The sequence below is a fragment of the Oncorhynchus keta genome, chromosome 8 (genome assembly GCF_023373465.1).
Source record: "Oncorhynchus keta strain PuntledgeMale-10-30-2019 chromosome 8, Oket_V2, whole genome shotgun sequence".
Lineage (NCBI taxonomy): Eukaryota > Metazoa > Chordata > Actinopteri > Salmoniformes > Salmonidae > Oncorhynchus > Oncorhynchus keta.
The window spans coordinates 27,967,516-27,994,301 of NC_068428.1; the positions used below are offsets into that span (position 1 = coordinate 27,967,516).

At 45.9% G+C, this 26,786-nt stretch overlaps 1 protein-coding gene across 1 annotated transcript in view; it reads right to left on the reverse strand.

Annotated features, from left to right (window-relative positions):
• Positions 1 to 26,786, reverse strand: part of LOC118387061 (kelch-like protein 29) — a 435,230-nt gene that overhangs the window by 245,259 nt on the left and 163,185 nt on the right. The window contains exon 3 of the mRNA XM_052523942.1: positions 3,705 to 3,998. Within this exon, the coding sequence (XP_052379902.1) occupies positions 3,705 to 3,998 (294 nt within the window). The remainder of the gene's footprint in view (positions 1 to 3,704; positions 3,999 to 26,786) is intronic.

Sequence of the window (26,786 nt, forward strand, 5' to 3'; positions counted from 1 at the left end):
TGAGTAGGGGTGGTAACCCTGGTGTCCTGGTTAAATTCCCAATGTGGCCATCATGGCTACCTTAATTATCCCCAGTTTACAATTGTCTCATTCATCTCCCCTGTAACTGTTCCACAGGTCGCTGCAGTAAATGAGAATGAGTTCTCAGTCAACTTACCTGGTAAAATAAGGGTAACATAAATAGAGAAAGAGAAGACGGTAAAGGTCTTGGCGGGGATGGATATTAAAAGAGTTGGCAAGAGAGGGAAAAAGAGACTTTTGCATGAGGAGAATGGTTAGAGAGTGGAAACAGTATATAATGAGGAGGGAGGTAAATGGTTTGGAGAGAAAGAGGAGCTGTGTAGAGAGAATGGTTAGAGAGTGGAAACAGTGCATAATGAGGAGGGAGGTAAATGGTTTGGAGAGAAAGAGGAGCTGTGTAGAGAGAATGGTTAGAGAGTGGAAACAGTATATAATGAGGAGGGAGGTAAATGGTTTGGAGAGAAAGAGGAGCTGTGTAGAGAGAATGGTTAGAGAGTGGAAACAGTATATAATGAGGAGGGAGGTAAATGGTTTGGAGAGAAAGAGGAGCTGTGTAGAGAGAATGGTTAGAGAGTGGAAACAGTATATAATGAGGAGGGAGGTGAATGGTTTGGAGAGAAAGAGGAGCTGTGTGGAGAGAATGGTTAGAGAGTGGAAACAGTGAATAATGAGGAGGGAGGTAAATGGTTTGGAGAGAAAGAGGAGCTGTGTAGAGAGAATGGTTAGAGAGTGGAAACAGTATATAATGAGGAGGGAGGTAAATGGTTTGGAGAGAAAGAGGAGCTGTGTGGAGAGAATGGTTAGAGAGTGGAAACAGTATATAATGAGGAGGGAGGTAAATGGTTTGGAGAGAAAGAGGAGCTGTGTGGAGAGAATGGTTAGAGAGAGGAGACAGTGCATAATGAGGAGGGAGGTAAATGGTTTGGAGAGAAAGAGGAGCTGTGTAGAGAGAATGGTTAGAGAGTGGAAACAGTATATAATGAGGAGGGAGGTAAATGGTTTGGAGAGAAAGAGGAGCTGTGTGGAGAGAATGGTTAGAGAGAGGAGACAGTGTATAATGAGGAGGGAGGTAAATGGTTTGGAGAGAAAGAGGAGCTGTGTGGAGAGAATGGTTAGAGAGTGGAAACAGTGCATAATGAGGAGGGAGGTAAATGGTTTGGAGAGAAAGAGGAGCTGTGTAGAGAGAATGGTTAGAGAGTGGAAACAGTATATAATGAGGAGGGAGGTAAATGGTTTGGAGAGAAAGAGGAGCTGTGTAGAGAGAATGGTTAGAGAGAGGAGACAGTGTATAATGAGGAGGGAGGTAAATGGTTTGGAGAGAAAGAGGAGCTGTGTGGAGAGAATGGTTAGAGAGAGGAGACAGTGTATAATGAGGAGGGAGGTAAATGGTTTGGAGAGAAAGAGGAGCTGTGTGGAGAGAATGGTTAGAGAGTGGAAACAGTGCATAATGAGGAGGGAGGTAAATGGTTTGGAGAGAAAGAGGAGCTGTGTAGAGAGAATGGTTAGAGAGTGGAAACAGTATATAATGAGGAGGGAGGTAAATGGTTTGGAGAGAAAGAGGAGCTGTGTGGAGAGAATGGTTAGAGAGAGGAGACAATGCATAATGAGGAGGGAGGTAAATGGTTTAGAGAGAAAGAGGAGCTGTGTAGAGAGAATGGTTAGAGAGTGGAAACAGTGCATAATGAGGAGGGAGGTAAATGGTTTGGAGAGAAAGAGGAGCTGTGTAGAGAGAATGGTTAGAGAGTGGAAACAGTGCATAATGAGGAGGGAGGTAAATGGTTTGGAGAGAAAGAGGAGCTGTGTGGAGAGAATGGTTAGAGAGTGGAAACAGTGAATAATGAGGAGGGAGGTAAATGGTTTGGAGAGAAAGAGGAGCTGTGTAGAGAGAATGGTTAGAGAGTGGAAACAGTGCATAATGAGGAGGGAGGTAAATGGTTTGGAGAGAAAGAGGAGCTGTGTAGAGAGAATGGTTAGAGAGTGGAAACAGTGAATAATGAGGAGGGAGGTAAATGGTTTGGAGAGAAAGAGGAGCTGTGTAGAGAGAATGGTTAGAGAGTGGAAACAGTGCATAATGAGGAGGGAGGTAAATGGTTTGGAGAGAAAGAGGAGCTGTGTGGAGAGAATGGTTAGAGAGTGGAAACAGTGCATAATGAGGAGGGAGGTAAATGGTTTGGCGAGAAAGAGGAGCTGTGTAGAGAGAATGGTTAGAGAGAGGAGACAGTGAATAATGAGGAGGGAGGTAAATGGTTTGGAGAGAAAGAGGAGCTGTGTGGAGAGAATGGTTAGAGAGAGGAGACAGTGAATAATGAGGAGGGAGGTAAATGGTTTGGAGAGAAAGAGGAGCTGTGTGGGGAGAATGGTTAGAGAGTGGAAACAGTGCATAATGAGGAGGGAGGTAAATGGTTTGGAGAGAAAGAGGAGCTGTGTAGAGAGAATGGTTAGAGAGTGGAAACAGTGCATAATGAGGAGGGAGGTAAATGGTTTGGCGAGAAAGAGGAGCTGTGTAGAGAGAATGGTTAGAGAGTGGAAACAGTGCATAATGAGGAGGGAGGTAAATGGTTTGGAGAGAAAGAGGAGCTGTGTAGAGAGAATGGTTAGAGAGTGGAAACAGTGCATAATGAGGAGGGAGGTAAATGGTTTGGAGAGAAAGAGGAGCTGTGTGGAGAGAATGGTTAGAGAGTGGAAACAGTGCATAATGAGGAGGGAGGTAAATGGTTTGGAGAGAAAGAGGAGCTGTGTGGAGAGAATGGTTAGAGAGAGGAGACAGTGTATAATGAGGAGGGAGGTAAATGGTTTGGAGAGAAAGAGGAGCTGTGTGGAGAGAATGGTTAGAGAGTGGAAACAGTGCATAATGAGGAGGGAGGTAAATGGTTTGGAGAGAAAGAGGAGCTGTGTGGAGAGAATGGTTAGAGAGAGGAGACAGTGCATAATGAGGAGGGAGGTAAATGGTTTGGCGAGAAAGAGGAGCTGTGTAGAGAGAATGGTTAGAGAGAGGAGACAGTGAATAATGAGGAGGGAGGTAAATGGTTTGGAGAGAAAGAGGAGCTGTGTGGAGAGAATGGTTAGAGAGAGGAGACAGTGAATAATGAGGAGGGAGGTAAATGGTTTGGAGAGAAAGAGGAGCTGTGTGGGGAGAATGGTTAGAGAGTGGAAACAGTGCATAATGAGGAGGGAGGTAAATGGTTTGGAGAGAAAGAGGAGCTGTGTAGAGAGAATGGTTAGAGAGTGGAAACAGTGTATAATGAGGAGGGAGGTAAATGGTTTGGCGAGAAAGAGGAGCTGTGTAGAGAGAATGGTTAGAGAGTGGAAACAGTATATAATGAGGAGGGAGGTAAATGGTTTGGAGAGAAAGAGGAGCTGTGTAGAGAGAATGGTTAGAGAGTGGAAACAGTATATAATGAGGAGGGAGGTAAATGGTTTGGAGAGAAAGAGGAGCTGTGTAGAGAGAATGGTTAGAGAGTGGAAACAGTATATAATGAGGAGGGAGGTAAATGGTTTGGAGAGAAAGAGGAGCTGTGTAGAGAGAATGGTTAGAGAGTGGAAACAGTATATAATGAGGAGGGAGGTAAATGGTTTGGAGAGAAAGAGGAGCTGTGTAGAGAGAATGGTTAGAGAGTGGAAACAGTGCATAATGAGGAGGGAGGTAAATGGTTTGGCGAGAAAGAGGAGCTGTGTGTTCTTACCTTGGCAGAACCAGCGACAGCGATCGTGACCCCTCCTTGACGCTTGATGACCATGTCACCACCACTCGACGTCGTCACAGCAACCGTAACTGGGGTGGGCAGGAGGGAGGGGATGACGGGCAGTGGGAGGAGTCCCGGCCGGTTGTTTCCATTGCCGACAGCGGCGGCGCAGCAGTTATTGGCTCCCGCTCCATTAAGGAGGCCGGCCGAACGGACGATGTCCCGCCTCTCCCACGGTGTCCCCCGGTACTCCCTCTCGAAGCGATTGTGGTGACCGGACATCACTTCCTCTGCCTTTCAGAGGAGATGATGACAGGGGGGTGGAATTGTGATTATTAAAGTTATTATTATTATTTCAGCTGATCAGTCTGTTGCTGATATCCTGGCCCGATTTTGTGTAGATTAAAATCTGAGTCACAATAACGTGCCACTTCAGAGTCAGCAGATAGCCTAGTGGTTAAGAGTGTTGAGCCAGTAACCGAAAGGTTGCTGGTTTGAATCCCTGAGCCGACTTGGTGAAACATCTGTCAATGTACCCTTGAGCAAGGCAGTTACCCCTAATTGCTCCTGTAAGTCGCTCTGGATAAGAGCGTCTGCTAAATGAGTAAATGACTAAATTGAGGTGTGAACGCTCCTGCAGTAACATTTCCACTGTTTCCCATCTGACTAACAGCTGCAGGCCCAGGTCTTAACGAGATGATAACAGACAGAACAGAAATGAACATCACCATAACAGGATCAATAAAACAACTGGAAACACACACTCCTTAAATAGACTAATTGGGTTTGGTTACCATGGATATGTTGTTGCCTTCAATTAAATAAAAGTAAAAAATTAAGCCATTGGCCAAGCCAGACAATACATGATTATTTTCCATATCGTCTTGAGAATAGCTATGGCTGGAGGTCATCACTGAATTGCCTTGTGGCTAAAAAAACTCACTATTAACTCGTTTCTCTATACTGTAATAGCCAGCTAACTCAATAGTAATACCATTGAATATCATGACTAGTTTCCTCTTTTATGAGGATAACAGAGTGTGATGGATAGAGCGATGCTGCCGTAGGCTGGAATGACGAACAGTATTCTGTACCATAAGCTGGTATGTCACTGTGTATGAGATCAGCAATCAGTGATGTCTACTGTATCTGGCCTGTGAAGTAAAAGTCAGACGGGTGTGTAGTGTAGTGTACTCTCCTCATCAAAGGAATGAGATGTCTTTCTGGGCCTTGATAAGAGCAGTTATGAATACAGGCTCTCTCTCACATACACTAGCACACAACACGGAGTCAAGGATATTCCATGAAAATGTACTGGTGTTCTTTAAAAATAGAATCACAGAGAATGACAAGTCTTTCTTCTGTCCAGTGGTCTCTGTCGCAGGAAGGAATGCCTTGAAGTGTGTGTGTTGTAAACAGGGCCATTGGGGGACCACAGCACTATCAGTCTGAGCTGTGACCATCTATTTAGCTACAGGTACATTACTGTCCACCTCTAGGTCAAAACACACACAGAGACACAGACACAGACACAGACACACACACACACACACACACACACACACACACACACACACACACACACACACACACACACACACACACACACACACACACACACACACACACACACACACACACACACACACACACACACACACACACACACACACACACACACACACACACACACACACACACACACACACACACACACACACACACATAGACACATAGACACACAGAGACAATAGTCAGAACGTCAGAAGCAGCGGGAGAATACTATTTTTCACAGCGTCACTACAGTGGGCTCTTTCACAATGTCAACATAAGCATGGCATATTATCGCACATACATAAGCGGTTATTCCATGGTGCTTCTGAGTAATGGTACTTGTAATAACCTCTAAGTTCCAAACCTCACTCCAGTGGAGTAATAGCCAACCAATCTCTATACAGCAGATCTGTATACAACAGATCTATTTAGGATCGGTATTGGGACAGACATTTGGGGAACCCAGGTTCATATCCAAAAGCTCCAACCCAAGACTAGTGTGTTAGTAGCTGAGCTAAAAGCTAATGTTCCAGTAAGTCTCCAGCTACTGGCCTCAGGTCTCCGCTAATGTTCCAGTAAGTCTCCAGCTACTGGCCTCAGGTCTCCGCTAATGTTCCAGTAAGTCTCCAGCTACTGGCCTCAGGTCTCAGCTTATGTTCCAGTAAACCTCCAGCTACTGGTCTCAGCTAATGTTCCAGTAAACCTCTAGCTACTGGCCTCATCGAATGCTCCAGTAAGTCTCTAGCTACTGGCCTCAGCTAATGTTCCAGTAAGTCTCCAGCTACTGGTCTCAGGTCTCAGCTAATGTTCCAAGTCTCCAGCTACTGGCCTCATCGAATGCTCCAGTAAGTCTCTAGCTACTGGCCTCAGCTAATGTTCCAGTAAGTCTCCAGCTACTGGCCTCAGGCCTCAGCTAATGTTCCAGTAAGTCTCCAGCTACTGGCCTCAGCTAATGTTCCAGTAAGTCTCCAGCTACTGGCCTCAGGTCTCAGCTAATGTTCCAGTAAGTCTCTAGCTACTGGCCTCAGGTCTCAGCTAATGTTCCAGTAAGTCTCCAGCTACTGGCCTCAGGTCTCAGCTAATGTTCCAGTAAACCTCCAGCTACTGGTCTCAGCTAATGTTCCAGTAAACCTCTAGCTACCGGCCTCATCGAATGCTCCAGTAAGTCTCTAGCTACTGGCCTCAGGCCTCAGCTAATGTTCCAGTAAGTCTCCAGCTACTGGTCTCAGGTCTCAGCTAATGTTCCAAGTCTCCAGCTACTGGCCTCAGGCCTCCGCTAATGTTCCAGTAAGTCTCCAGCTATTGGCCTCAGGTCTCAGCTAATGTTCCAGTAAGTCTCTAGCTACTGGCCTCAGCTAATGTTCCAGTAAGTCTCTAGCTACTGGCCTCAGGTCTCAGCTAATGTTCCAGTAAGTCTCTAGCTACTGGCCTCAGGTCTCAGCTAATGTTCCAGTAAGTCTCCAGCTACTGGCCTCAGGTCTCAGCTAATGTTCCAGTAAGTCTCCAGCTACTGGCCTCAGGTCTCAGCTAATGTTCCAGTAAGTCTCTAGCTACTGGCCTCAGGTCTTAGCTAATGTTCCAGTAAGTCTCTAGCTACTGGCCTCAGGTCTCAGCTAATGTTCCAGTAAGTCTCTAGCTACTGGCCTCAGGTCTCAGCTAATGTTCCAGTAAACCTCTAGCTACTGGCCTCAGGTCTCAGCTAATGTTCCAGTAAACCTCTAGCTACTGGCCTCAGGTCTCAGCTAATGTTCCAGTAAACCTCTAGCTACTGGCCTCAGGTCTCAGCTAATGTTCCAGTAAACCTCTAGCTACTGGCCTCAGCTAATTTTCCAGTAAGTCTCTAGCTACTGGCCTCAGGCCTCAGCTAATGTTCCAGTAAGTCTCCAGCTACTGGCCTCAGCTAATGTTCCAGTAAGTCTCTAGCTACTGGCCTCAGCTAATGTTCCAGTAAACCTCTAGCTACTGGCCTCAGCTAATGTTCCAGTAAGTGTCTAGCTACTGGCCTCAGGTAATGTCAATGTGGCAGTCTGATCCTATCACACGCAATCTTCATCTCATGATGGTGTGTGTTTGTGCTTGCGGTGTGTGTGTGTTGGTAACAGCACCATGACTGGCATAACTGCCTGTCACATCTGATGTGGGGAGAAGATAAGATACATTGTGTGTTCCTGCCTGCCTACTGCCGTAAGGTGCTGAAAACTACACACACCTGTGGACCGGAACAAACTAGTAACAAACACTACATGGCTTGGATCTTAAATAATAACCTTTTCCCATTATAGTGTACACACTGTATACACATATTTATATTGTGTTATTAACTATACGATTGTTTATTCCATGTGTAACTCTGTGTTGTTTTTGTTCTCAACTGGCCGACCTGGTTAAATAAAGGTGAAATAAAAACAGAATAGTAAAAAACGTAACTCTCTCTGTACACTTAGCAGTGATCATTAATACAGCATCGGATGAATGTTTGCTAATAAAACATACTTTTTATTGCAAAATTACTGCCTTGACTGTGCCTTGGGTTTACAACAAAGGATGGATTTTACACTAAATGAACGTAACAAGCCAATGCCCTTCCCCATCCTTATACAGAGCAGGCTGAGTCAAGCCTGAACATAAAGTCAGAGGAAAGGACTTTACCTTAGCTAGAGCCATCAATGTTTATAAGAAATATATATCTCCAAAGCGATTTGAACACATCTGATGTGGAAATCAAACCCACAGCTCAAGCTCTGAACAACAGCCATCGGAACAGCACGTTCCCTTTACTGTCTCAACCCACAGAGGGGGGAGAGAGGGAGGGAGGGAGGGGGTGTAGGGAGGGAGGGAGGGAGAGACTGTAGGGAGGGAGGGAGGGAGGGCGGGGTGTAGGGAGAGAGGGAGGGAGGGGGTGTAGGGAGGGAGGGAGAGAGTGTAGGGAGAGAGGGAGGGAGGGGGTGTAGGGAGGGAGGGAGGGAGGGAGGGAGGGAGGGAGGGAGGGAGAGAGTGTGGGAGGGAGGGAGGGAGGGAGGGAGGGAGGGAGGGAGGGAGGGAGGGAGGGGGTGTAGGGAGGGAGGGAGAGAGTGTATGTGATAGAGAGTGAGAGAAAATCAGCACACAACTGCCTGCCTGACTGCCTGCAGCATCGTCATGTGGGGATTTTAAGTAGAAACTAGTCTGTTGGGCGTTTGACTCCTTTCGTACCAAAAAGCTATTCTCACGTTGCTGATGTGACACAAACGTAATTGCACCCGGGTAGCCTACGTGTGCATTAGAGAGACGGAGGATTGGGATGCTGGTGTGTGTGTGTGTGTGTGTGTGTGTGTGTGTGTGTGTGTGTGTGTGTGTGTGTGTGTGTGTGTGTGTGTGTGTGTGTGTGTGTGTGTGTGTGTGTGTGTGTGTGTGTGTGTGTAGACAACTTGGAGTGAGAGGTGAGTGGCAGGAGTGTGATTAGTTTAAATAAGAGTTATCTTTCAGGTACAGCGGTAAGACAGAGCACTCTACAACTAGAGAGTATTTCACTCTGAGGCAGAGGAGAGAGAGTGTGTGTGTGTGCGTATTTGAGTAGAGTTAACAAAGCCATAAGGGAATATAGAGCCGTGGACAGACATACGGAAAGACAAAGCAGAACCGATGGACAGAGCGTGGAGAGGAAGAGAGCAAGGGAGAGAGAGGGAGGTATGCAGGCTTGTGTGATGTTTACTGTCTCAGAACAACGAAACATCATATAGACACACACACACACACAACACACTTCAGTTGGTCTATAGATCCCTCCCCTGAGAAGAGGATCCATATCCAATGGGTGCCAGTGTGTTAAAAGCTATAGACCCACAGATAGACCAGGTCAGCCAGGCAGGCAGCAGCAGAAACATAGCACCAGTCACACCACCTCTCCTCTTCACTCTCTATTATTATACTACACTAATGGATTTCTGGAGAGGAAGGGGATTTCTGGAGAGGAAGGGGATTTCTGGAGAGGTAGGAGATTTCTGGAGAGGTAGGAGATTTCTGGAGAGGTAGGAGATTTCTGGGGAGGTAGGAGATTTCTGGAGAGGAAGGGGATTTCTGGAGGTAGGAGATTTCTGGAGAGGTAGGAGATTTCTGAAGAGGTAGGAGATTTCTGGAGAGGTAGGAGATTTCTGGAGAGGTAGGAGATTTCTGGAGAGGTAGGAGATTTCTGGGGAGGTAGGAGATTTCTGGAGAGGAAGGGGATTTCTGGAGAGGAAGGAGATTTCTGGAGAGGTAGGAGATTTCTGGGGAGGTAGGGGATTTCTGGAGAGGTAGGAGATTTCTGGAGAGGTAGGAGATTTCTGGAGAGGAAGGGGATTTCTGGAGAGGTAGGAGATTTCTGGAGAGGTAGGAGATTTCTGGGGAGGTAGGAGATTTCTGGGGAGGTAGGAGATTTCTGGAGAATTAGGGGATTATGGAGATTTAGGGGATTTCTGGAGAGGAATGGGATTTCTGGAGAGATAGGGGATTTCTGGAGAGGTAGGAGATTTCTCGGGAGGTAGGAGATTTCTGAAGAGGTAGGAGATTTCTGGAGAGGTAGGGGATTTCCGGAGAGGTAGGGGATTTCTGTATCGCCCTTTTTGAAGTGCGTTTGAATTGGACAGCAGTGCTTTTCCCGGATGGATGGAGTTGATTTGTCAGTCTGGTAACTTTAAAAAGACAATACTTTACTGAAAGTGAGGTCTCCTAAGAGATGTAAGCAAACACACACTCACACATACAGTGGTGAATGTGCTGACAGATCCTCCAGGCCAAAATATATATTCAAACTGAGATTTAAATCATGGTAGAAACTGTTCAATCAGACAATACCCCAGGGCTCGACACACATGCCAACATCGCAAACACACACACGCAAAAGTCTCTTAATTAGTCTTCGCCAAGCTTGGTTCCACACCAAGGAAGACTGATTTACTGATAAAAAGGTGTTGGTTGGCTGATACACCCCCCCCACACAGTACACCTCTGCCAGTACATACAGGCTGGTGAGTTATATTTAGCTTTCCCTCTAAAGGCCAGGATTGATGTGCCAGAAGAAAAATACATACAAAACAGCAGAGAGGAGGCTGGCACTACACAGCTAAGCAAGAGAGAGATGGAGGGATGGATGTATGGACAGATGGAGGGGAGGAGGGCCTACATCTCAAGTGGCCAGTAGCAGAGATGAAGAAAGACCTCCTGCTACCGTGACAACCAGCGTATTGTTTAGAATAGTTCTCAGCGTTAGCCACACCCCAGGATCACATTAATCTGAGCTCTTGGTAAGATTCAAACGACTCATTAGCGTCTCACTGGGATTCCAACCAACCACGTCGAGACACAGGAGACTAAGAGTCCTAGATAAACATCATCAGGCCAGATACACAACCATCACGACATGACAACTCACAGTCGTTGAACAAACACACAAACAAATAACCAGGGAAGGATGGAATTGAACGAGCCACAGCGAGAGTCCGCTGGCGTCTTTTAACGTCAAATGAGTTTCAGATTTAGCCCAGGAAAACAGACTTCCTGGTGCCAACGTCCTAGCAAATCAATGGCCTTTGAGTAGGAACATATATTGGTGTCCTCTCTACATTCTAGTAGAGCTCAAGCCATTCATCCCCAGCCCTGTCCTTGTGTGGTGCAAATGGCACCCCATTCCTACTAGGTGCGGGAGAGCAGAAAGAAAAACGTTCAATGACATCATTTCTCAATCAACATTTGTACTGACAAATATATAGAATGTGCATCAAATGCATCTTCCAACTGCAACGTCAGCCAATGCCCACACATATTGTCTCAAGCTTTTTTTCCCTTCCATGTTTAATACCCTCAAACCTCATTTCAAAACAGGCCATCCATCACTGTCAATGGTGAATGATAATTCTTCATGGTTTACCAGTGAAATATCTAAACTGCATCTGTATATATATCATTTGATCTCAGTTTCATGGGAATATACACTCCCGTTCAAAAGTTTGGGGTCACTTAGAAATGTCCTTGTTTTTGAAAGAAAAGCACATTCTTTGTCCATTAGAATGACATAAAATTGATCAGAATTACAGTGCAGACATGGTAAATGTTGTAAATAACTGTTGTAGCTGGAAACGGTTGGTTTTTAATGGAATATCTACATAGGCGTACAGAGGCCCATTATCAGCAACCATCAGTCCTGTGTTCCACAGGAAGGTTCTTTCAATTTAAAAAAAATCTGCTGTTTTTAGCTACAATAGTCATTTATAATATTAACATTGTATTTCTGATCCATTTCTAAGTGACCCCAAACTTTTGAACGGTACTGTAAATATATACCTTCTTGAATTAGAGAAGATGGTATTAACTTTTTGTCTTTCTCCTGTTTTGTTTCCATCAAAGTTGAAGTCGGAAGTTTACAGTTGAAGTCGGAAGATTACAATTGAAGTCGGAAGTTTACATACACTTAGCTTGGAGTCATTAAAACTCATTTTTCAACCACTCCACAAATTTCTTGTTAACAAACTTTAGTTTTGGCAAGTCGGTTAGGACATCTACTTTGTGCATTACACAAGTCATTTTTCCAACAATTGTTTACAGACAGATTATTTCACTTATAATTCACTGTATCACAATTCCAGTGGGTCAGAAGATTTTATACACTAAATTGACTGTTCCTTTAAACAGCTTGGAAAAATCCAGTAAATTATGTCATGTCTTTAGAAGCTTCTGATAGGCTAATTGACATAATTTGAGTCAATTGGAGGTGTACCTGTGGATGTATTCCAAGGCCTACCTTCAAAAGCAGTGCCTCTTTGCTTGACATCATGAGAAAATCAAAATAAATCAGCCAAGACCTCCACAAGTCTGGTTCATCCTTGGGAGCAATTTCCAAACACCTGAAGGTACCACGTTCATCTGCATAAACAATAGTACGCAAGTATAAACACCGTGGGACCACGCAGCCGTCATACCGCTCAGGAAGGAGACGTGTTCTGTCTCCGAGAGATGAACGTACTTTGGTGCAAAAAGTGCAAATGGATCCCAGAACCACAGCAAATGACCTTGTGAAGATGCTGAAGGAAACAGGTACAAAAGTATCTTCATCCACGGTAAAATAAGTCCTATATCGACATAACCTGAAAGGCCGCTCAGCAAGGAAGAAGCCACTGCTCCAAAACCACCATAAAAAAAGCCAGACTACGGTTTGGAACTGCACATGGGGACAAAGATTGTACTTTTTGGAGAAATGTCCCCTGGTCTGATGAAACAAAAATAGAACTGTTTGGCCATAATGACCATTGTTATGTTTGGAGGAAAAAGGGGGAGGCTTGCAAGCCGAAGAACACCATCCCAACCGTGAAGCACGGGGGTGGCAGCATCATGTTGTAGGGGTGCTTTGCTGCAGGAGGGACTCGTGCACTTCACAAAATAGATGGCATCATGAGGTAGGAAAATTATGTGGATATTGAAGCAACATCTCAAGACATCAGTCAGGAAGTTAAAGCTTGGTTGCAAATGGGTCTGACCCCAAGCATACTTCCAAAGTTGTGGCAAAATGGCTTAAGGACAACAAAGTCAAGGTATTGGAGTGGCCATCACAAAGCCCTGACCTCAATCCCATAGAAAATTTGTGGGCAGAACTGAAAAAGTGTGTGCGAGCAAGGAGGCCTACAAAACTGACTCAGTTACACCAGCTCTGTCAGGAGGAATGGGCCAAAATTAATCCAACTTATTGTGGGAAGCTTGTGGAAGGCTACCCGAAATGTTTGACCCAAGTTAAACAATTTAAAGGCAATGCTACCAAATACTAATTGAGTGTATGTAAACTTCTGACCCACTGAAATAAATCACTCTACTATTATTATAATATTTCACATTCTTAAAATAAAATGGTGATCCTAACTGACATAAGACAGGGAATTTTACGAAGATTAAATGTTAGGAATTCTGAAAACTGAGTTTGAATGTATTTGGCTGTATGCAAACTTCCGAAATGCGACTATTCAGCTTCAGCTAACCATATTAAAATCGCGCTAGAAATGAGGTGTTTTTGTGTAACATTATACTGTAGGAATACTATGCTATGCTATTATACTGTACAGTATATGTAAAATACTAATTGATCATTATGTGATGTTGCGGGACATTGATTCAGCTTCATAATACATTTCCAGAATTGTTTTCACGAGGTCTGTGTACTCTCTAATGGTGTTGCGGCACTACACCCCTGTGTGCTGATAAGGAGGGCATGGAAACAACACATAACTCAGCTCACAATAAAGAGGGGGTGAGAGGAAGAGAGAGAGAGGGAAATAAAGAGATTATCTGACAGTGTCAGGTGAGAGGGACAAGTGGAAGAGAGCCTGTAGAGCGAAAGAGAGAGAAAGAGATAGCAGAGGTTAGAAAGAGAGATAAAGAGATGTGGAGAGAGGGATCATGGGAACCACAGGCAGGGATGCTTCCCACTTCAGCTGCAGTGTGTTAATTACAACAGTTTCAACAAAACACAACATAATCAAAACACAAAGACACTAGGATGTGAAGAGGCCCCACAGGCGCCAGCTACTGTAACTAACTTTCTCCTACAGATACCTTTCTTTCTTGCTTTCAGTTTTTAGGTGGGAGAGTAGCAGATTTCCACACGCCAATCATAGGGAATTTGTGGGAGTGGGTGTGCATGTGTCTATTCTCTGTGTCCCTCAGCAGCTGTCGCTTCCTCGCTCTCCTCTCCTCTCGCTCGCTCTCTTCTTACTCCAAACAAAAACCAACAAAGACATCAAAACAAACAGTTTTCTGCTGGTACCACGTTCACATACACACAGAGACTCATCTGCCATAGTTACAGGTTTACTCAGGGGTGAAAGTAGATTTATTTTCTTCCCGGATTGTAATTAGAATTGTTGTTGGGTTTTTTTTTGGGGGGGGGGCTAAACATAGAATTGACCTATAGAATCCCTATTAAATGAATAGGATCTCTGTGGGCCTAATAGTAAAGAGTTGATGTTTAACTTTTCAATGAATTACCTTTTAATGTGGCATTAACGTATCCAGTCATGATGTTGTCATCTGACTGTCAATCAAATCCTTCAAACGGCTCCTGTAAATCTGTGTCGTTCGTCGACTCTAAAACAAGTCCTGCAGCCACAAAGTGCTCTGTGCCCCTGTCCTTTGAGGAATGAAGAGTAACATCTGTAACAAAACACCAAAAGACATGGTGATTGACATTCATTAGGCCTGCTGCACAAGTAACATGAATTGATGCGTCCACTGTCTGCACGCGTCTCTGTCCTTCTGCCTTCGCAAAATGACACTGTTCGTCGAACCACACCAGATTTTGGGTTAGAGTTAGTGTATTTCACATGTTTTCAAGTCCATTCGCACATTTGTCACGCCTCTGACATGCGTTAATGATAAATTATAGTGTAATTTCTTGGCATCTTTGTTCTAATTATTGTGATAGGCTCATATTCACATTGGTACGGTGTCCCCGCCACTATTTATTTTGCTGGTACTCCGTACCGGATGGTACCGGCTTACTTTCACCCCTGAGAGGGAGAGGAAGAATGAGAGAGAGACAAAAGAGAGAGAAGAGAAAAGTCAGCGAGTGGTTGACAGAGGGAGGAGTCAGGGAGGAGAAAGGTAGAAATTCAAAAGGAAGAGAGAGAGAGAGTGGGAGGAGTTACAGAAGGAGAGAGAGAGAGAGAGAGAGAGAGAGAGAGAGGGAGAGAGAGAGAGAGAGAGAGAGAAAGTGGGAGGAGTTACAGAAGGAGAGAGAGAGCCAACCAAATCATGAGAAAACAAAAAGATAATTACTTAACACATTGGTAAGAATTAACAAAAAAACAGAGCAAACTAGAATGCTATTTGGCCCTAAACAGAGAGTACACAGCGGCAGAATACCTGACCACTGTGACTGACCCAAAATTAAGGAAAGCTTTGACTATGTACAGACTCAGTGAGCATAGCCTTGCTATTGAGAAAGGCCGCCGTAGGCAGACATGGCTCTCAAGAGAAGACAGGCTATGTGCTCACTGCCCACAAAATGAGGTGGAAACTGAGCTGCACTTCCTAACCCCCTGCCCAATGTATGACCATATTAGAGAGACATATTTCCCTCAGATTACACAGATCCACAAAGAATTCGAAAACAAATCCAATTTGGAAAAACTCCCATATCTACTGGGTGAAATTCCACAGTGTCCCATCACAGCAGCAAGATTTGTGACCTGTTGCCACGAGAAAAGGGCAACCAGTGAAGAACAAACACCACTGTAAATACAACCCATATTTATGCTTATTTATTTTATCTTATGTCCTTTAACCATTTGTACATTGTTAAAACACTGTATATATATATATAATATGACATTTGTAATGTCTTTACTGTTTTGAAACTTCTGTATGTGTAATGTTTACTGTTAATTTTTGTTGTTTTTCACTTTATATATTCACTTTGTATGTTGTCTACCTCACTTGCTTTGGCAATTTTAACAAATGTTTCCCATGCCAATAAAGCCCTTGAATTGAGAGAGAGTGGGAGGAGTTACAGAAGGAGAGAGAGAGAGAGAGAGAGAGAGAGAGAGAAACTGGGGATAAAGAGAGGGAAAGAGAGCAAGAGAGGTGGAAAGATAAATAAAAGAAGTAACCCTGCTGAGTGGCCTTCCCAGATAAGTGTTTCTCAGATGAGGAGAGTCCCCAGCCACATGAGACCACCACTACTGTGTAACTATACTTGCGGGGACTGCTGGTATAGTTAGCAAACAAAAATATTTTGTTAGTCCCCACAAGGTCAAATGCCATTTATAGGGGGCTTAGGGTTAAGGTTAGCATTAGTGTTAGGAGCCAGGGTTAGATTATGGGTTAGGAGCTAGGGTTAGATTAAGGGTTAGGAGCTAGGGTTAGATTATGGGTTAGGAGCTAGGGTTAGATTAAGGGTTAGGAGCTAGGGTTAGATTAAGGGTTAGGAGCTAGGGTTAGATTATGGGTTAGGAGCTAGGGTTAGATTAAGGGTTAGTAGCTAAAGTTAGATTATGGGTTAGGAGCTAGGGTTAGATTAAGGGTTAGTAGCTAAAGTTAGATTAAGGGTTAGGAGCTAGGGTTAGATTAAGGTGTGTGTAGGCTGCAGGGACTGTGAAACTCTCTGCTCTGGGCTGTGCTGTCTCCCATTCCATGTACCAGAATAATGCCATCGGTGAGGACATTCTCACTTTTACTGTTGAGGAGAGGCTACCAAACAAAATACAACCTAGCACTCTGGTACAATGCAACCCACGATCTATTCTGTATTTTACACCCCGAGTTAAATGTAATGTCTGTTGCACATGTTAATGGTTTCCGTTCATACAAAGACTTGTACATTACAAGACATGACTGTCGACCTGGTAGCTACTGAGGTGCCCTCACCAACAGCACACATACAAACATTCTCGTCAAAGGAGCCTGGTTTGATGTCGATGTGTATTTTTTGTATGCCGAACAAGCCCAATATTGTTGTTGTGGGGTGAGGCCAGAGGGACGTGCTGATTTTGGAAGTGGGCTGCTCATTCCATTGTTACACAGAGCAGGCCTTTTCTGAAACGCTCCTCAAATACCAGCCCCTCATATCACACCTAGTCAGCCTGGGATACAAATGCAGGTTGGACTGCAGAATACAGGCTAGGTACTGTTCTGTTTCATCCGTTGTGGGCAGCCTACTGTAGCTGTGTGGAGGAGAAGGTACTGTTCTGTTTCATCCGTTATGGGCAGCCTACTGTAGCTGTGTGGATGAGAAGGTACTGTTCTGTTTCAGCCGTTATGTGCCCCCTACTGTAGCTGTGTGGAGGAGAAGGTACTGTTCTGTTTCAGCCGTTATGTGCCCCCTACTGTAGCTGTGTGGAGGAGAAGGTACTGTTCTGTTTCAGCCATTATGGGCAGCCTACTGTAGCTGTGTGGAGGAGAAGGTACTGTTCTGTTTCAGCCATTATGGGCGGCCTACTGTAGCTGTGTGGAGGAGAAGGTACTGTTCTGTTTCAGCCGTTATGTGCCCCCTACTGTAGCTGTGTGTAGGAGAAGGTACTGTTCTGTTTCAGCTGTTATGGGCAGCCTACTGTAGCTGTGTGGAGGAGAAGGTACTGTTCTGTTTCAGACGTTATGGGCGGCCTACTGTAGCTGTGTGGAGGAGAAGGTACTGTTCTGTTTCAGCCATTATGGGCTGCCTACTGTAGCTGTGTGGAGGAGAAGGTACTGTTCTGTTTCAGCCTTTATGGGCAGCCTACTGTAGCTGTGTGGAGGAGAAGGTACTGTTCTGTTTCAGCCATTATGGGCGGCCTACTGTAGCTGTGTGGAGGAGAAGGTACTGTTCTGTTTCAGCCGTTATGTGCCCCTACTGTAGCTGTGTGGAGGAGAAGGTACTGTTCTGTTTCAGCCGTTATGTGCCCCCTACTGTAGCTGTGTGGAGGAGAAGGTACTGTTCTGTTTCAGCCGTTATGTGCCCCCTACTGTAGCTGTGTGGAGGAGAAGGTACTGTTCTGTTTCAGACGTTATGGGCGGCCTACTGTAGCTGTGTGGAGGAGAAGGTACTGTTCTGTTTCATCCGTTGTGGGCAGCCTACTGTAGCTGTGTGGAGGAGAAGGTACTGTTCTGTTTCATCCGTTATGGGCAGCCTACTGTAGCTGTGTGGATGAGAAGGTACTGTTCTGTTTCAGCCGTTATGTGCCCCCTACTGTAGCTGTGTGGAGGAGAAGGTACTGTTCTGTTTCAGCCATTATGGGCGGCCTACTGTAGCTGTGTGGAGGAGAAGGTACTGTTCTGTTTCAGCCGTTATGTGCCCCCTACTGTAGCTGTGTGTAGGAGAAGGTACTGTTCTGTTTCAGCTGTTATGGGCAGCCTACTGTAGCTGTGTGGAGGAGAAGGTACTGTTCTGTTTCAGCCGTTATGGGCGGCCTACTGTAGCTGTGTGGAGGAGAAGGTACTGTTCTGTTTCAGCCGTTATGTGCCCCCTACTGTATCTGTGTGGAGAAGGTACTGTTCTGTTTCAGCTGTTATGGGCAGCCTACTGTAGCTGTGTGGAGGAGAAGGTACTGTTCTGTTTCAGACGTTATGGGCGGCCTACTGTAGCTGTGTGGAGGAGAAGGTACTGTTCTGTTTCAGCCATTATGGGCTGCCTACTGTAGCTGTGTGGAGGAGAAGGTACTGTTCTGTTTCAGCCTTTATGGGCAGCCTACTGTAGCTGTGTGGAGGAGAAGGTACTGTTCTGTTTCAGCCATTATGGGCGGCCTACTGTAGCTGTGTGGAGGAGAAGGTACTGTTCTGTTTCAGCCGTTATGTGCCCCCTACTGTAGCTGTGTGGAGGAGAAGGTACTGTTCTGTTTCAGCCGTTATGTGCCCCCTACTGTAGCTGTGTGGAGGAGAAGGTACTGTTCTGTTTCAGCCATTATGTGCCCCCTACTGTAGCTGTGTGGAGGAGAAGGTACTGTTCTGTTTCAGCCGTTATGTGCCCCCTACTGTAGCTGTGTGGAGGAGAAGGTACTGTTCTGTTTCAGCCGTTATGTGCCCCCTACTGTAGCTTTGTGGAGGAGAAGGTACTGTTCTGTTTCAGCCGTTATGGGCAGCCTACTGTAGCTGTGTGGAGGAGAAGGTACTGTTCTGTTTCAGCTGTTATGGGCAGCCTACTGTAGCTGTGTGGAGGAGAAGGTACTGTTCTGTTTCAGACGTTATGGGCGGCCTACTGTAGCTGTGTGGAGGAGAAGGTACTGTTCTGTTTCAGCCATTATGGGCAGCCTACTGTAGCTGTGTGGAGGAGAAGGTACTGTTCTGTTTCAGCCATTATGGGCGGCCTACTGTAGCTGTGTGGAGGAGAAGGTACTGTTCTGTTTCAGCCGTTATGTGCCCCCTACTGTAGCTGTGTGGAGGAGAAGGTACTGTTCTGTTTCAGCCGTTATGTGCCCCCTACTGTAGCTGTGTGGAGGAGAAGGTACTGTTCTGTTTCAGCCGTTATGTGCCCCCTACTGTAGCTGTGTGGAGGAGAAGGTACTGTTCTGTTTCAGCCGTTATGTGCCCCCTACTGTAGCTGTGTGGAGGAGAAGGTACTGTTCTGTTTCAGCCATTATGGGCGGCCTACTGTAGCTGTGTGGAGGAGAAGGTACTGTTCTGTTTCAGCCATTATGGGCGGCCTACTGTAGCTGTGTGGAGGAGAAGGTACTGTTCTGTTTCAGCCATTATGGGCTGCCTACTGTAGCTGTGTGGAGGAGAAGGTACTGTTCTGTTTCAGCCATTATGGGCAGCCTACTGTAGCTGTGTGGAGGAGAAGGTACTGTTCTGTTTCAGCCGTTATGTGCCCCCTACTGTAGCTGTGTGGAGGAGAAGGTACTGTTCTGTTTCAGCCGTTATGGGCAGCCTACTGTAGCTGTGTGGAGGAGAAGGTACTGTTCTGTTTCAGCCGTTATGTGCCCCCTACTGTAGCTGTGTGGAGGAGAAGGTACTGTTCTGTTTCAGCCGTTATGGGCAGCCTACTGTAGCTGTGTGGAGGAGAAGGTACTGTTCTGTTTCAGCCGTTATGGGCAGTCTACTGTAGCTGTGTGGAGGAGAAGGTACTGTTCTGTTTCAGCCAGTATGGGCAGCCTACTGTAGCTGTGTGGAGGAGAAGGTACTGTTCTGTTTCAGCCAGTATGGGCAGCCTACTGTAGCTGTGTGGAGGAGAAGGTACTGTTCTGTTTCAGCCAGTATGGGCAGCCTACTGTAGCTGTGTGGAGGAGAAGGTACTGTTCTGTTTCAGACGTTATGTGCAACCTAGCTGTAAGGAGAAGAAGGTGCTTTTATTTCCTTAAATTTCCTTGCATCAACAACCTTTGAAATGTTTGAATCCTTTATGATGTAATGTGATTTGTGGATTCAAATAAAGTATTTAAAATGCGTGTGTTTTTAGCATAGAAATGCACCAGGCAGTAAGATGCCCTGACCCGTCAACAACAAAGAGCTCCATTAAGCCGCTTTCTGCCTTGGAGGAGAAACACTCAGACCTGCTGGAAATAAAACATTATATTATCTATCAGAGGAGCACCATGAAATACTGAGCTTTAGTACAGGAGAACAAAATATTCACACACACACACACGAGCACAGGGCTCTCATTCTGATTAGAAAGCCCCCCTCCAGATAGACGTAGACCTGAGAGAGAGACCTGTTAACCTGGGTCAGCTCTTTTCATTTCTCTATGAACGCAACTGCTACTCCACCGTGCACCCCCCCCCCCACACACACGCACTCACTCTCTCTGGTTAGGAGACTGTACAATAGAGAGGCCATTGACATGTAAAAACGGAAGATTGGAAGAGAAGAAAAGAAAGGAGAGTGGAGAGAAAAAATAAAGGGGAGGGAGTGGAGGAGAAGAAAAGAAAGGAGAGTGGAGGGAAAAAATAAAGGGAGGGAGTGGAGGAGAAGAAAAGAAAGGAGAGTGGAGGGAAAAAATAAAGGGAGGGAGTGGAGGAGAAGAAAAGAAAGGAGAGTGGAGGGAAAAAATAAAGGGAGGGAGTGGAGGAGAAGAAAAGAAAGGAGAGTGGAGGGAAAAAATAAAGGGAGGGAGTGGAGGAGAAGAAAAGAAAGGAGAGTGGAGGGAAAAAATAAAGGGAGGGAGTGGAGGAGAAGAAAAGAAAGGAGAGTGGAGGGAAAAAATAAAGGGGAGGGAGTGGAGGAGAAGAAAAGAAAGGAAAGTGGAGGGAAAAAATAAAGGGGAGGGAGTGGAGGAGAAGAAAAGAAAGGAGAGTGGAGGGAAAAAATAAAGGGAGGGAGTGGAGGAGAAGAAAAGAAAGGAAAGTGGAGGGAAAAAATAAAGGGGAGGGAGTGGAGGAGAAGAAAAGAAAGGAGAGTGGAGGGAAAAAATAAAGGGGAGGGAGTGGAGGAGAAGAAAAGAAAGGAGAGTGGAGGGAAAAAAAAGAAAGAGAGGAGGAGTAAAGGGAGGGAGTGGAGGAGAAGAAAAGAAAGGAGAGTGGAGGGAAAAAATAAAGGGAGGGAGTGGAGGAGAAGAAAAGAAAGGAAAGTGGAGGGAAAAAATAAAGGGGAGGGAGTGGAGGAGAAGAAAAGAAAGGAGAGTGGAGGGAAAAAATAAAGGGGAGGGAGTGGAGGAGAAGAAAAGAAAGGAGAGTGGAGGGAAAAAATAAAGGGGAGGGAGTGGAGGAGAAGAAAAGAAAGGAGAGTGGAGGGAAAAAATAAAGGGGAGGGAGTGGAGGAGAAGAAAAGAAAGGAGAGTGGAGGGAAAAAATAAAGGGGAGGGAGTGGAGGAGAAGAAACGTTTGTACTGAAACTGGTAGAATCTGAGCTGTCATACTAGGAGAAAGGCCCAGGAAATGTAAAACAGGTGGGGTGTGTGTGCACTGTATGCTTGACATAGAGAGAGAGAGAGAGAGAGAGAGAGAGAGAGAGAGTACAGTACAGTGCAGTGAAAGTCAAGTAGAGTACATGAGAAAGACAAAGGGAGAGAAATCCCAGGTCTCTTTAATCAATATGGTGGAAATTAGTCTAATCTAGAAGTAAAAACAGAGCCAGTCACCATCTCCCACTTTAATACACTGGCTAGAGGTAAAAACAGACATGCATAGATAAGGAGAGGATATGGAGAGGGGGAGGGAGAGATATGGAGAGGGGGAGAGAGACAGAAAAGCGATGGAGAAGGGGAGGGAGAGATATGGAGAGGGGGAGAGAGAGAGAAAAGTGATGGAGAGGGGGAGGGAGAGATATGGAGAGGGGGAGGGAGAGATATGGAGAGGGGGAGAGAGAGAAAAGCAATGGTGAGGGGGAGGGAGAGATATGGAGAGGGGGAGGGAGAGATATGGAGAGGGGAGGGAGAGATATGGAGAGGGGAGGGAGAGCTATGGAGAGGGGGGAGGGAGAGCTATGGAGAGGGGGGGGAGAGCTATGGAGAGGGGAGGGAGAGATATGGAGAGGGGGAGGAGAGATATGGAGAGGGGAGGGAGAGATATGGAGAGGGGGAGAGAGAGATATAGAGAGGGGAGGGAGATATGGAGAAGGGGAGGGAGAGATATGGAGAGGGGAGGGAGAGCTATGGAGAGGGTGAGGGAGAGATATGGAGAGGGGAGGGAGAGCTATGGAGAGGGGAGGGAGAGATATGGAGAGGGGAGGGAGAGCTATGGAGAGGGGGAGGAGAGCTATGGAGAGGGGGAGGGAGATATGGAGAGGGGGGGAGGGAGAGATATGGAGAGGGGGAGGGAGAGCTATGGAGAGGGGGAGGGAGAGATATGGAGAGAGGGAGAGCTATGGAGAGGGGGAGGGAGAGATATGGAGAGGGGGAGGGAGAGATAGGGAGATATGGAGGGAGAGCTATGGAGAGGGGGAGGGAGAGCTATGGAGAGGGGGAGGGAAAGATATGGAGAGGGGGAGGGAGAGATATGGAGAGGGGGGAGCTATGGAGAGGGGGAGGGAGAGATATGGAGAGGGGGAGGGAGAGATATGGAGAGGGGGAGGGAGAGATAGGGAGAGGGGGAGGGAGAGATATGGAGAGGGGGAGGGAGAGATATGGAGAGGGGGAGGGAGAGATAGGGAGAGGGGGAGGGAGAGATATGGAGAGGGGGAGGGAGAGATATGGAGAGGGGGAGGGAGAGATATGGAGAGGGGGAGGGAGAGATATGGAGAGGGGGAGGGAGAGATAGGGAGAGGGGGAGGGAGAGATATGGAGAGGGGAGGGAGATATGGAGAGGGGAGGGAGAGATATGGAGAGGGGAGGGAGAGCTATGGAGAGGGGGAGGGAGAGCTATGGAGAGGGGGAGGGAGAGCTATGGAGAGGGGTAGGGAGAGATATGGAGAGGGGAGGGAGAGATATGGAGAGGGGGGAGAGATATGGAGAGGGGGAGAGATATGGAGAGGGGAGGGAGAGATATGGAGAGGGGGAGGGAGCTATGGAGAGGGGGAGGAAGAGATATGGAGAGGGGGAGGGAGAGATATGGAGAGGGGGCTATGGAGGGGGAGGAGAGATAGGGAGAGGGGAGGGAGAGATATGGAGAGGGGGAGGGAGATATGGAGAGGGGAGGGAGAGATATGGAGAGAGGGAGAGATATGGAGAGGGGAGGGAGAGATATGGAGAGAGGGAGAGATATGGAGAGGGGAGGGAGAGATATGGAGAGGGGAGGGAGATATGGAGAGGGGAGGGGAGAGATATGGAGAGGGGAGGGAGAGCTATGGAGAGGGGGAGAGAGAGATATGGAGAGGGGGAGAGAGAGATATGGACAGGGGGAGATGGAGAGGGGGCGGGAGAGAGAGAGATGGAGAGCGAGAGAGGGAGAGAGCAGAGTGGCAGACAGAGTGAGTCACTCATACAGTAGTAGTACATTAAGACAGGAGTGTGGGGTGAAGACTGATTTATAGGCGTGACCCGAGGTTGGCTCTCCTGTAGGAAGAGGGGAATCGTAATGAGGTAAAGTTTGGGTCCAAAGCTGGGTCCGCAAGAACGCGCACACACTCCCAGCCAGCCCCCTCTCTCCCTGTTCTTATCATGTCTACTCTCATGTTCACTCAATGTATCAAAAGCTGCCTCCGCTGCCCTCCAGATTGGCTATAATACAAGAGGGGCAAGAAAACTCATTCCAGGGTAAAAACAATGGCTGTGTGTGTGTGTGTGTGTGTGTGTGTGTGTGTGTGTGTGTGTTCCCTCTAGTCACCACAGTGATTTAGAAGATATTGAACGAGGTGAGGACCAGTCATGGTGTCTGAAGATATGAGAGGAGGAGGAGGATAGGAGAGGAAGAGGAGAGTGCGGACAGCAGATTAAACTGTGATCCTATTACCCTGTACTTCATTTACTGTGGCTAGAGGTCAGCTCAGGTAATCACCATGACTGGCTGGAACATATGATTGATGGTAAATAAATACAATGGAATTGCTCAAATTGCTGGCCTGACCACATCCTGAGAGTTGTCATTGTGTTCTAATAACCACACGAGGGAAAGTATGCCGCCGCAGACACCTTTCATTTCTAGAATGAGGTGCCTGTATAACAGTCACATCGGGGGACTGGCTCATTGTAATGGCAGGAATGGAATGGTATGAAACGCATGGTTTCTCTGTCACAATAGAAACCTAATGAGCCATTCACAAAAGGCACAGAGAGAGCTGTTATAATACCTTTGTTACCTATTCAATTCTAAGGCTGTGGTGTGAGTGAGCGGCTTTCTGTACACTGTTGAGAAGTTATTGGTCTGATGACCTGTTGAGTAACTATCAGACAGAAAGAGCTTTCACACACTGGATGATCATTGGCATATTCTATTCTGATTGTGTTCTGGTATATTCATAGATTTGACCTTTCGTCACAAAGTTGATATGAAGGTTCTCTTGAGGACTGGTTTCAGACTAAACATTCAACTCAATGTATTCTCAATTGGCGCAGATGAAGATTTAAAGTGCATTATAGTGGCTTGGAAACACAATGTTTCAAAAACAATTAGTAGGACAACCTTTTGTCATTATTGTGATGTTGTCAGATTGACTTTAAATGTAGTATAGTGTTAGCTAGCAAGCTAACATTGATTCGACAGCACCGGCTTTTAGCTAGCTAACATTAATGCGATAGCACCGGCTTTTAGCTAGCTACGTTAGCATTGCTAGGTATTTTAGATGAACCTTTCTAGCTAATGGCAACATTTCCATCTGTCTAAAGTAAATTTGACGAGATTATTATGATAAGTGTTTCCTACTAATTATTTGCCTACTTAAGTAATGTCGTCATATTTCCAAGCCATTATGTAATTTAGACTAACAATCTTTAGCCCTCGTTTAGAATGACTGGGGACCACTCGACTTTCGGGAGCCTCTACGGCGGAGAGGTCTTTAGAACCTTCATAATGGTAGCGTGACGCGACCAAGTGATGGAGGTGCGACCCATGAAAAGGTAGTGAGTTTGATCTCTCTATTCACTAACAGAGTCACAGCAGAGACTTGACAAGCCACTCATTAATTGAGTGACACAGACAGCTCTAATGTCTCTGTTCTCTGAGGCTTTGAACACCTCTCAACCTCTGACTCACACCAAAACACACACACACACACACACACACACACACACCAAATGACTGGGATCAGTACTCTATTAGTAGGGCTGGCACAATTACCATATAACAGTATTACCAACGGTTATGGATGAACAAAGTCATGAAAATAAAATAACTGTCATAACCAGGCTTTTCTTGTGGAAGGAAGAGCTGACTGAAGACCGGACGGCCAGGCATTCGTGCGGGTGTGTCCATTTCTGTGGTAACATTGACTCATAACAACGCGATGAAACTTTGTTGCTCCTTGCTCCAACACAAGCAAGGTGTTGGAGCAAACAAGTGTTTGGTTACTTAGGCCAGTGGTTGCCAAACTTTTTCGGTTACGGTACCACCAAGTACATTTTGCCCAGCCCGGAATACCGTTGAAGTACCCCTCATGTGCATTTTACCAGTAGGCCTGGAGTCTCATGAGTCTTCTCAAGTACCCCCTGTGGTTGGGAAACACTGGCGTAGTCAATGCCCCTGCACTGCAGCTGCAGCACACATAGACATATAATGAATAGAACGGGCTTGGAACCTCGAACTCCTGCATTTTGACTGGTAAACTCATAAGTACACTCGCAATGCTGCCTGGTATTGCGATAATATAATTTCCATGGTAATGTAGAATGTTCATTCAAATGATGTGACTCATGCAACAGAATGTATTTTTTGTAATTTCAGTTGAATTTAATCAACAAATCGAAGCACATTATTGATGGGTACACTTCCTGCTTTAATTTCCTGCTTTGCTCCTATGGGTACACTCACAATGGCCGCCAGTCCACCACTTATGACATAATTGACTTGAATGGGGACGTCCATTCTGTTCATTCTATTTCTATGACAGCACATGCAGTCAGGAGCGGGGGAGAGAAGAATATGTATGGAATATTAAAAAAATAAATCAATTAGATTTGAACGGTTATAACAGTGACCATGGTCATTTGGCTGACCAATAACTAACTGGAAGCTCTAACCCTGGATATGACTGGTAAACTCATGGGCACAACCGCAATAGACCCAGTCGGTGTTAGATAGTCACGACCTTGCCCGCCTGTGGGGAAAACCTGTGGTTACCTAGGTTACCCCATTGGCTCATAGCAAAAACTTGACATTTTTCAAACATACATTTTCTTGTCTGCTTGTTTTCATGTACTACAAAAGTACATTTAAGGAAAGTACATGTCTAAACATGATTTTTCAACATTACCTGCTCCCTAGCGTTCTCACGAAAAACATCATTGTAGGGTTTCCCTCATGCCCTTTCCATGACAATGCTTTTCAGTGATAGCTAGCTACCAACTGAAACATTAAGCTAGCCAAGACCAACAACAATCAAACGGACTATACCTCTACAAGTAGTGAGTGGAGTTACAAGTGGACTATATTAATAAGTGTAGTCTAGTTGGACGCCGGGTCCCCACACCGAATACACTTCTCGCAGGCTCCATTTCCCTACATGGGAGCATTGTGAACCATAGGTCGGGATTTTTGACCTGGCTACATGTATATTGAACACAGTAGATTTCAGAATGTTTTGTTATTTCTGTAT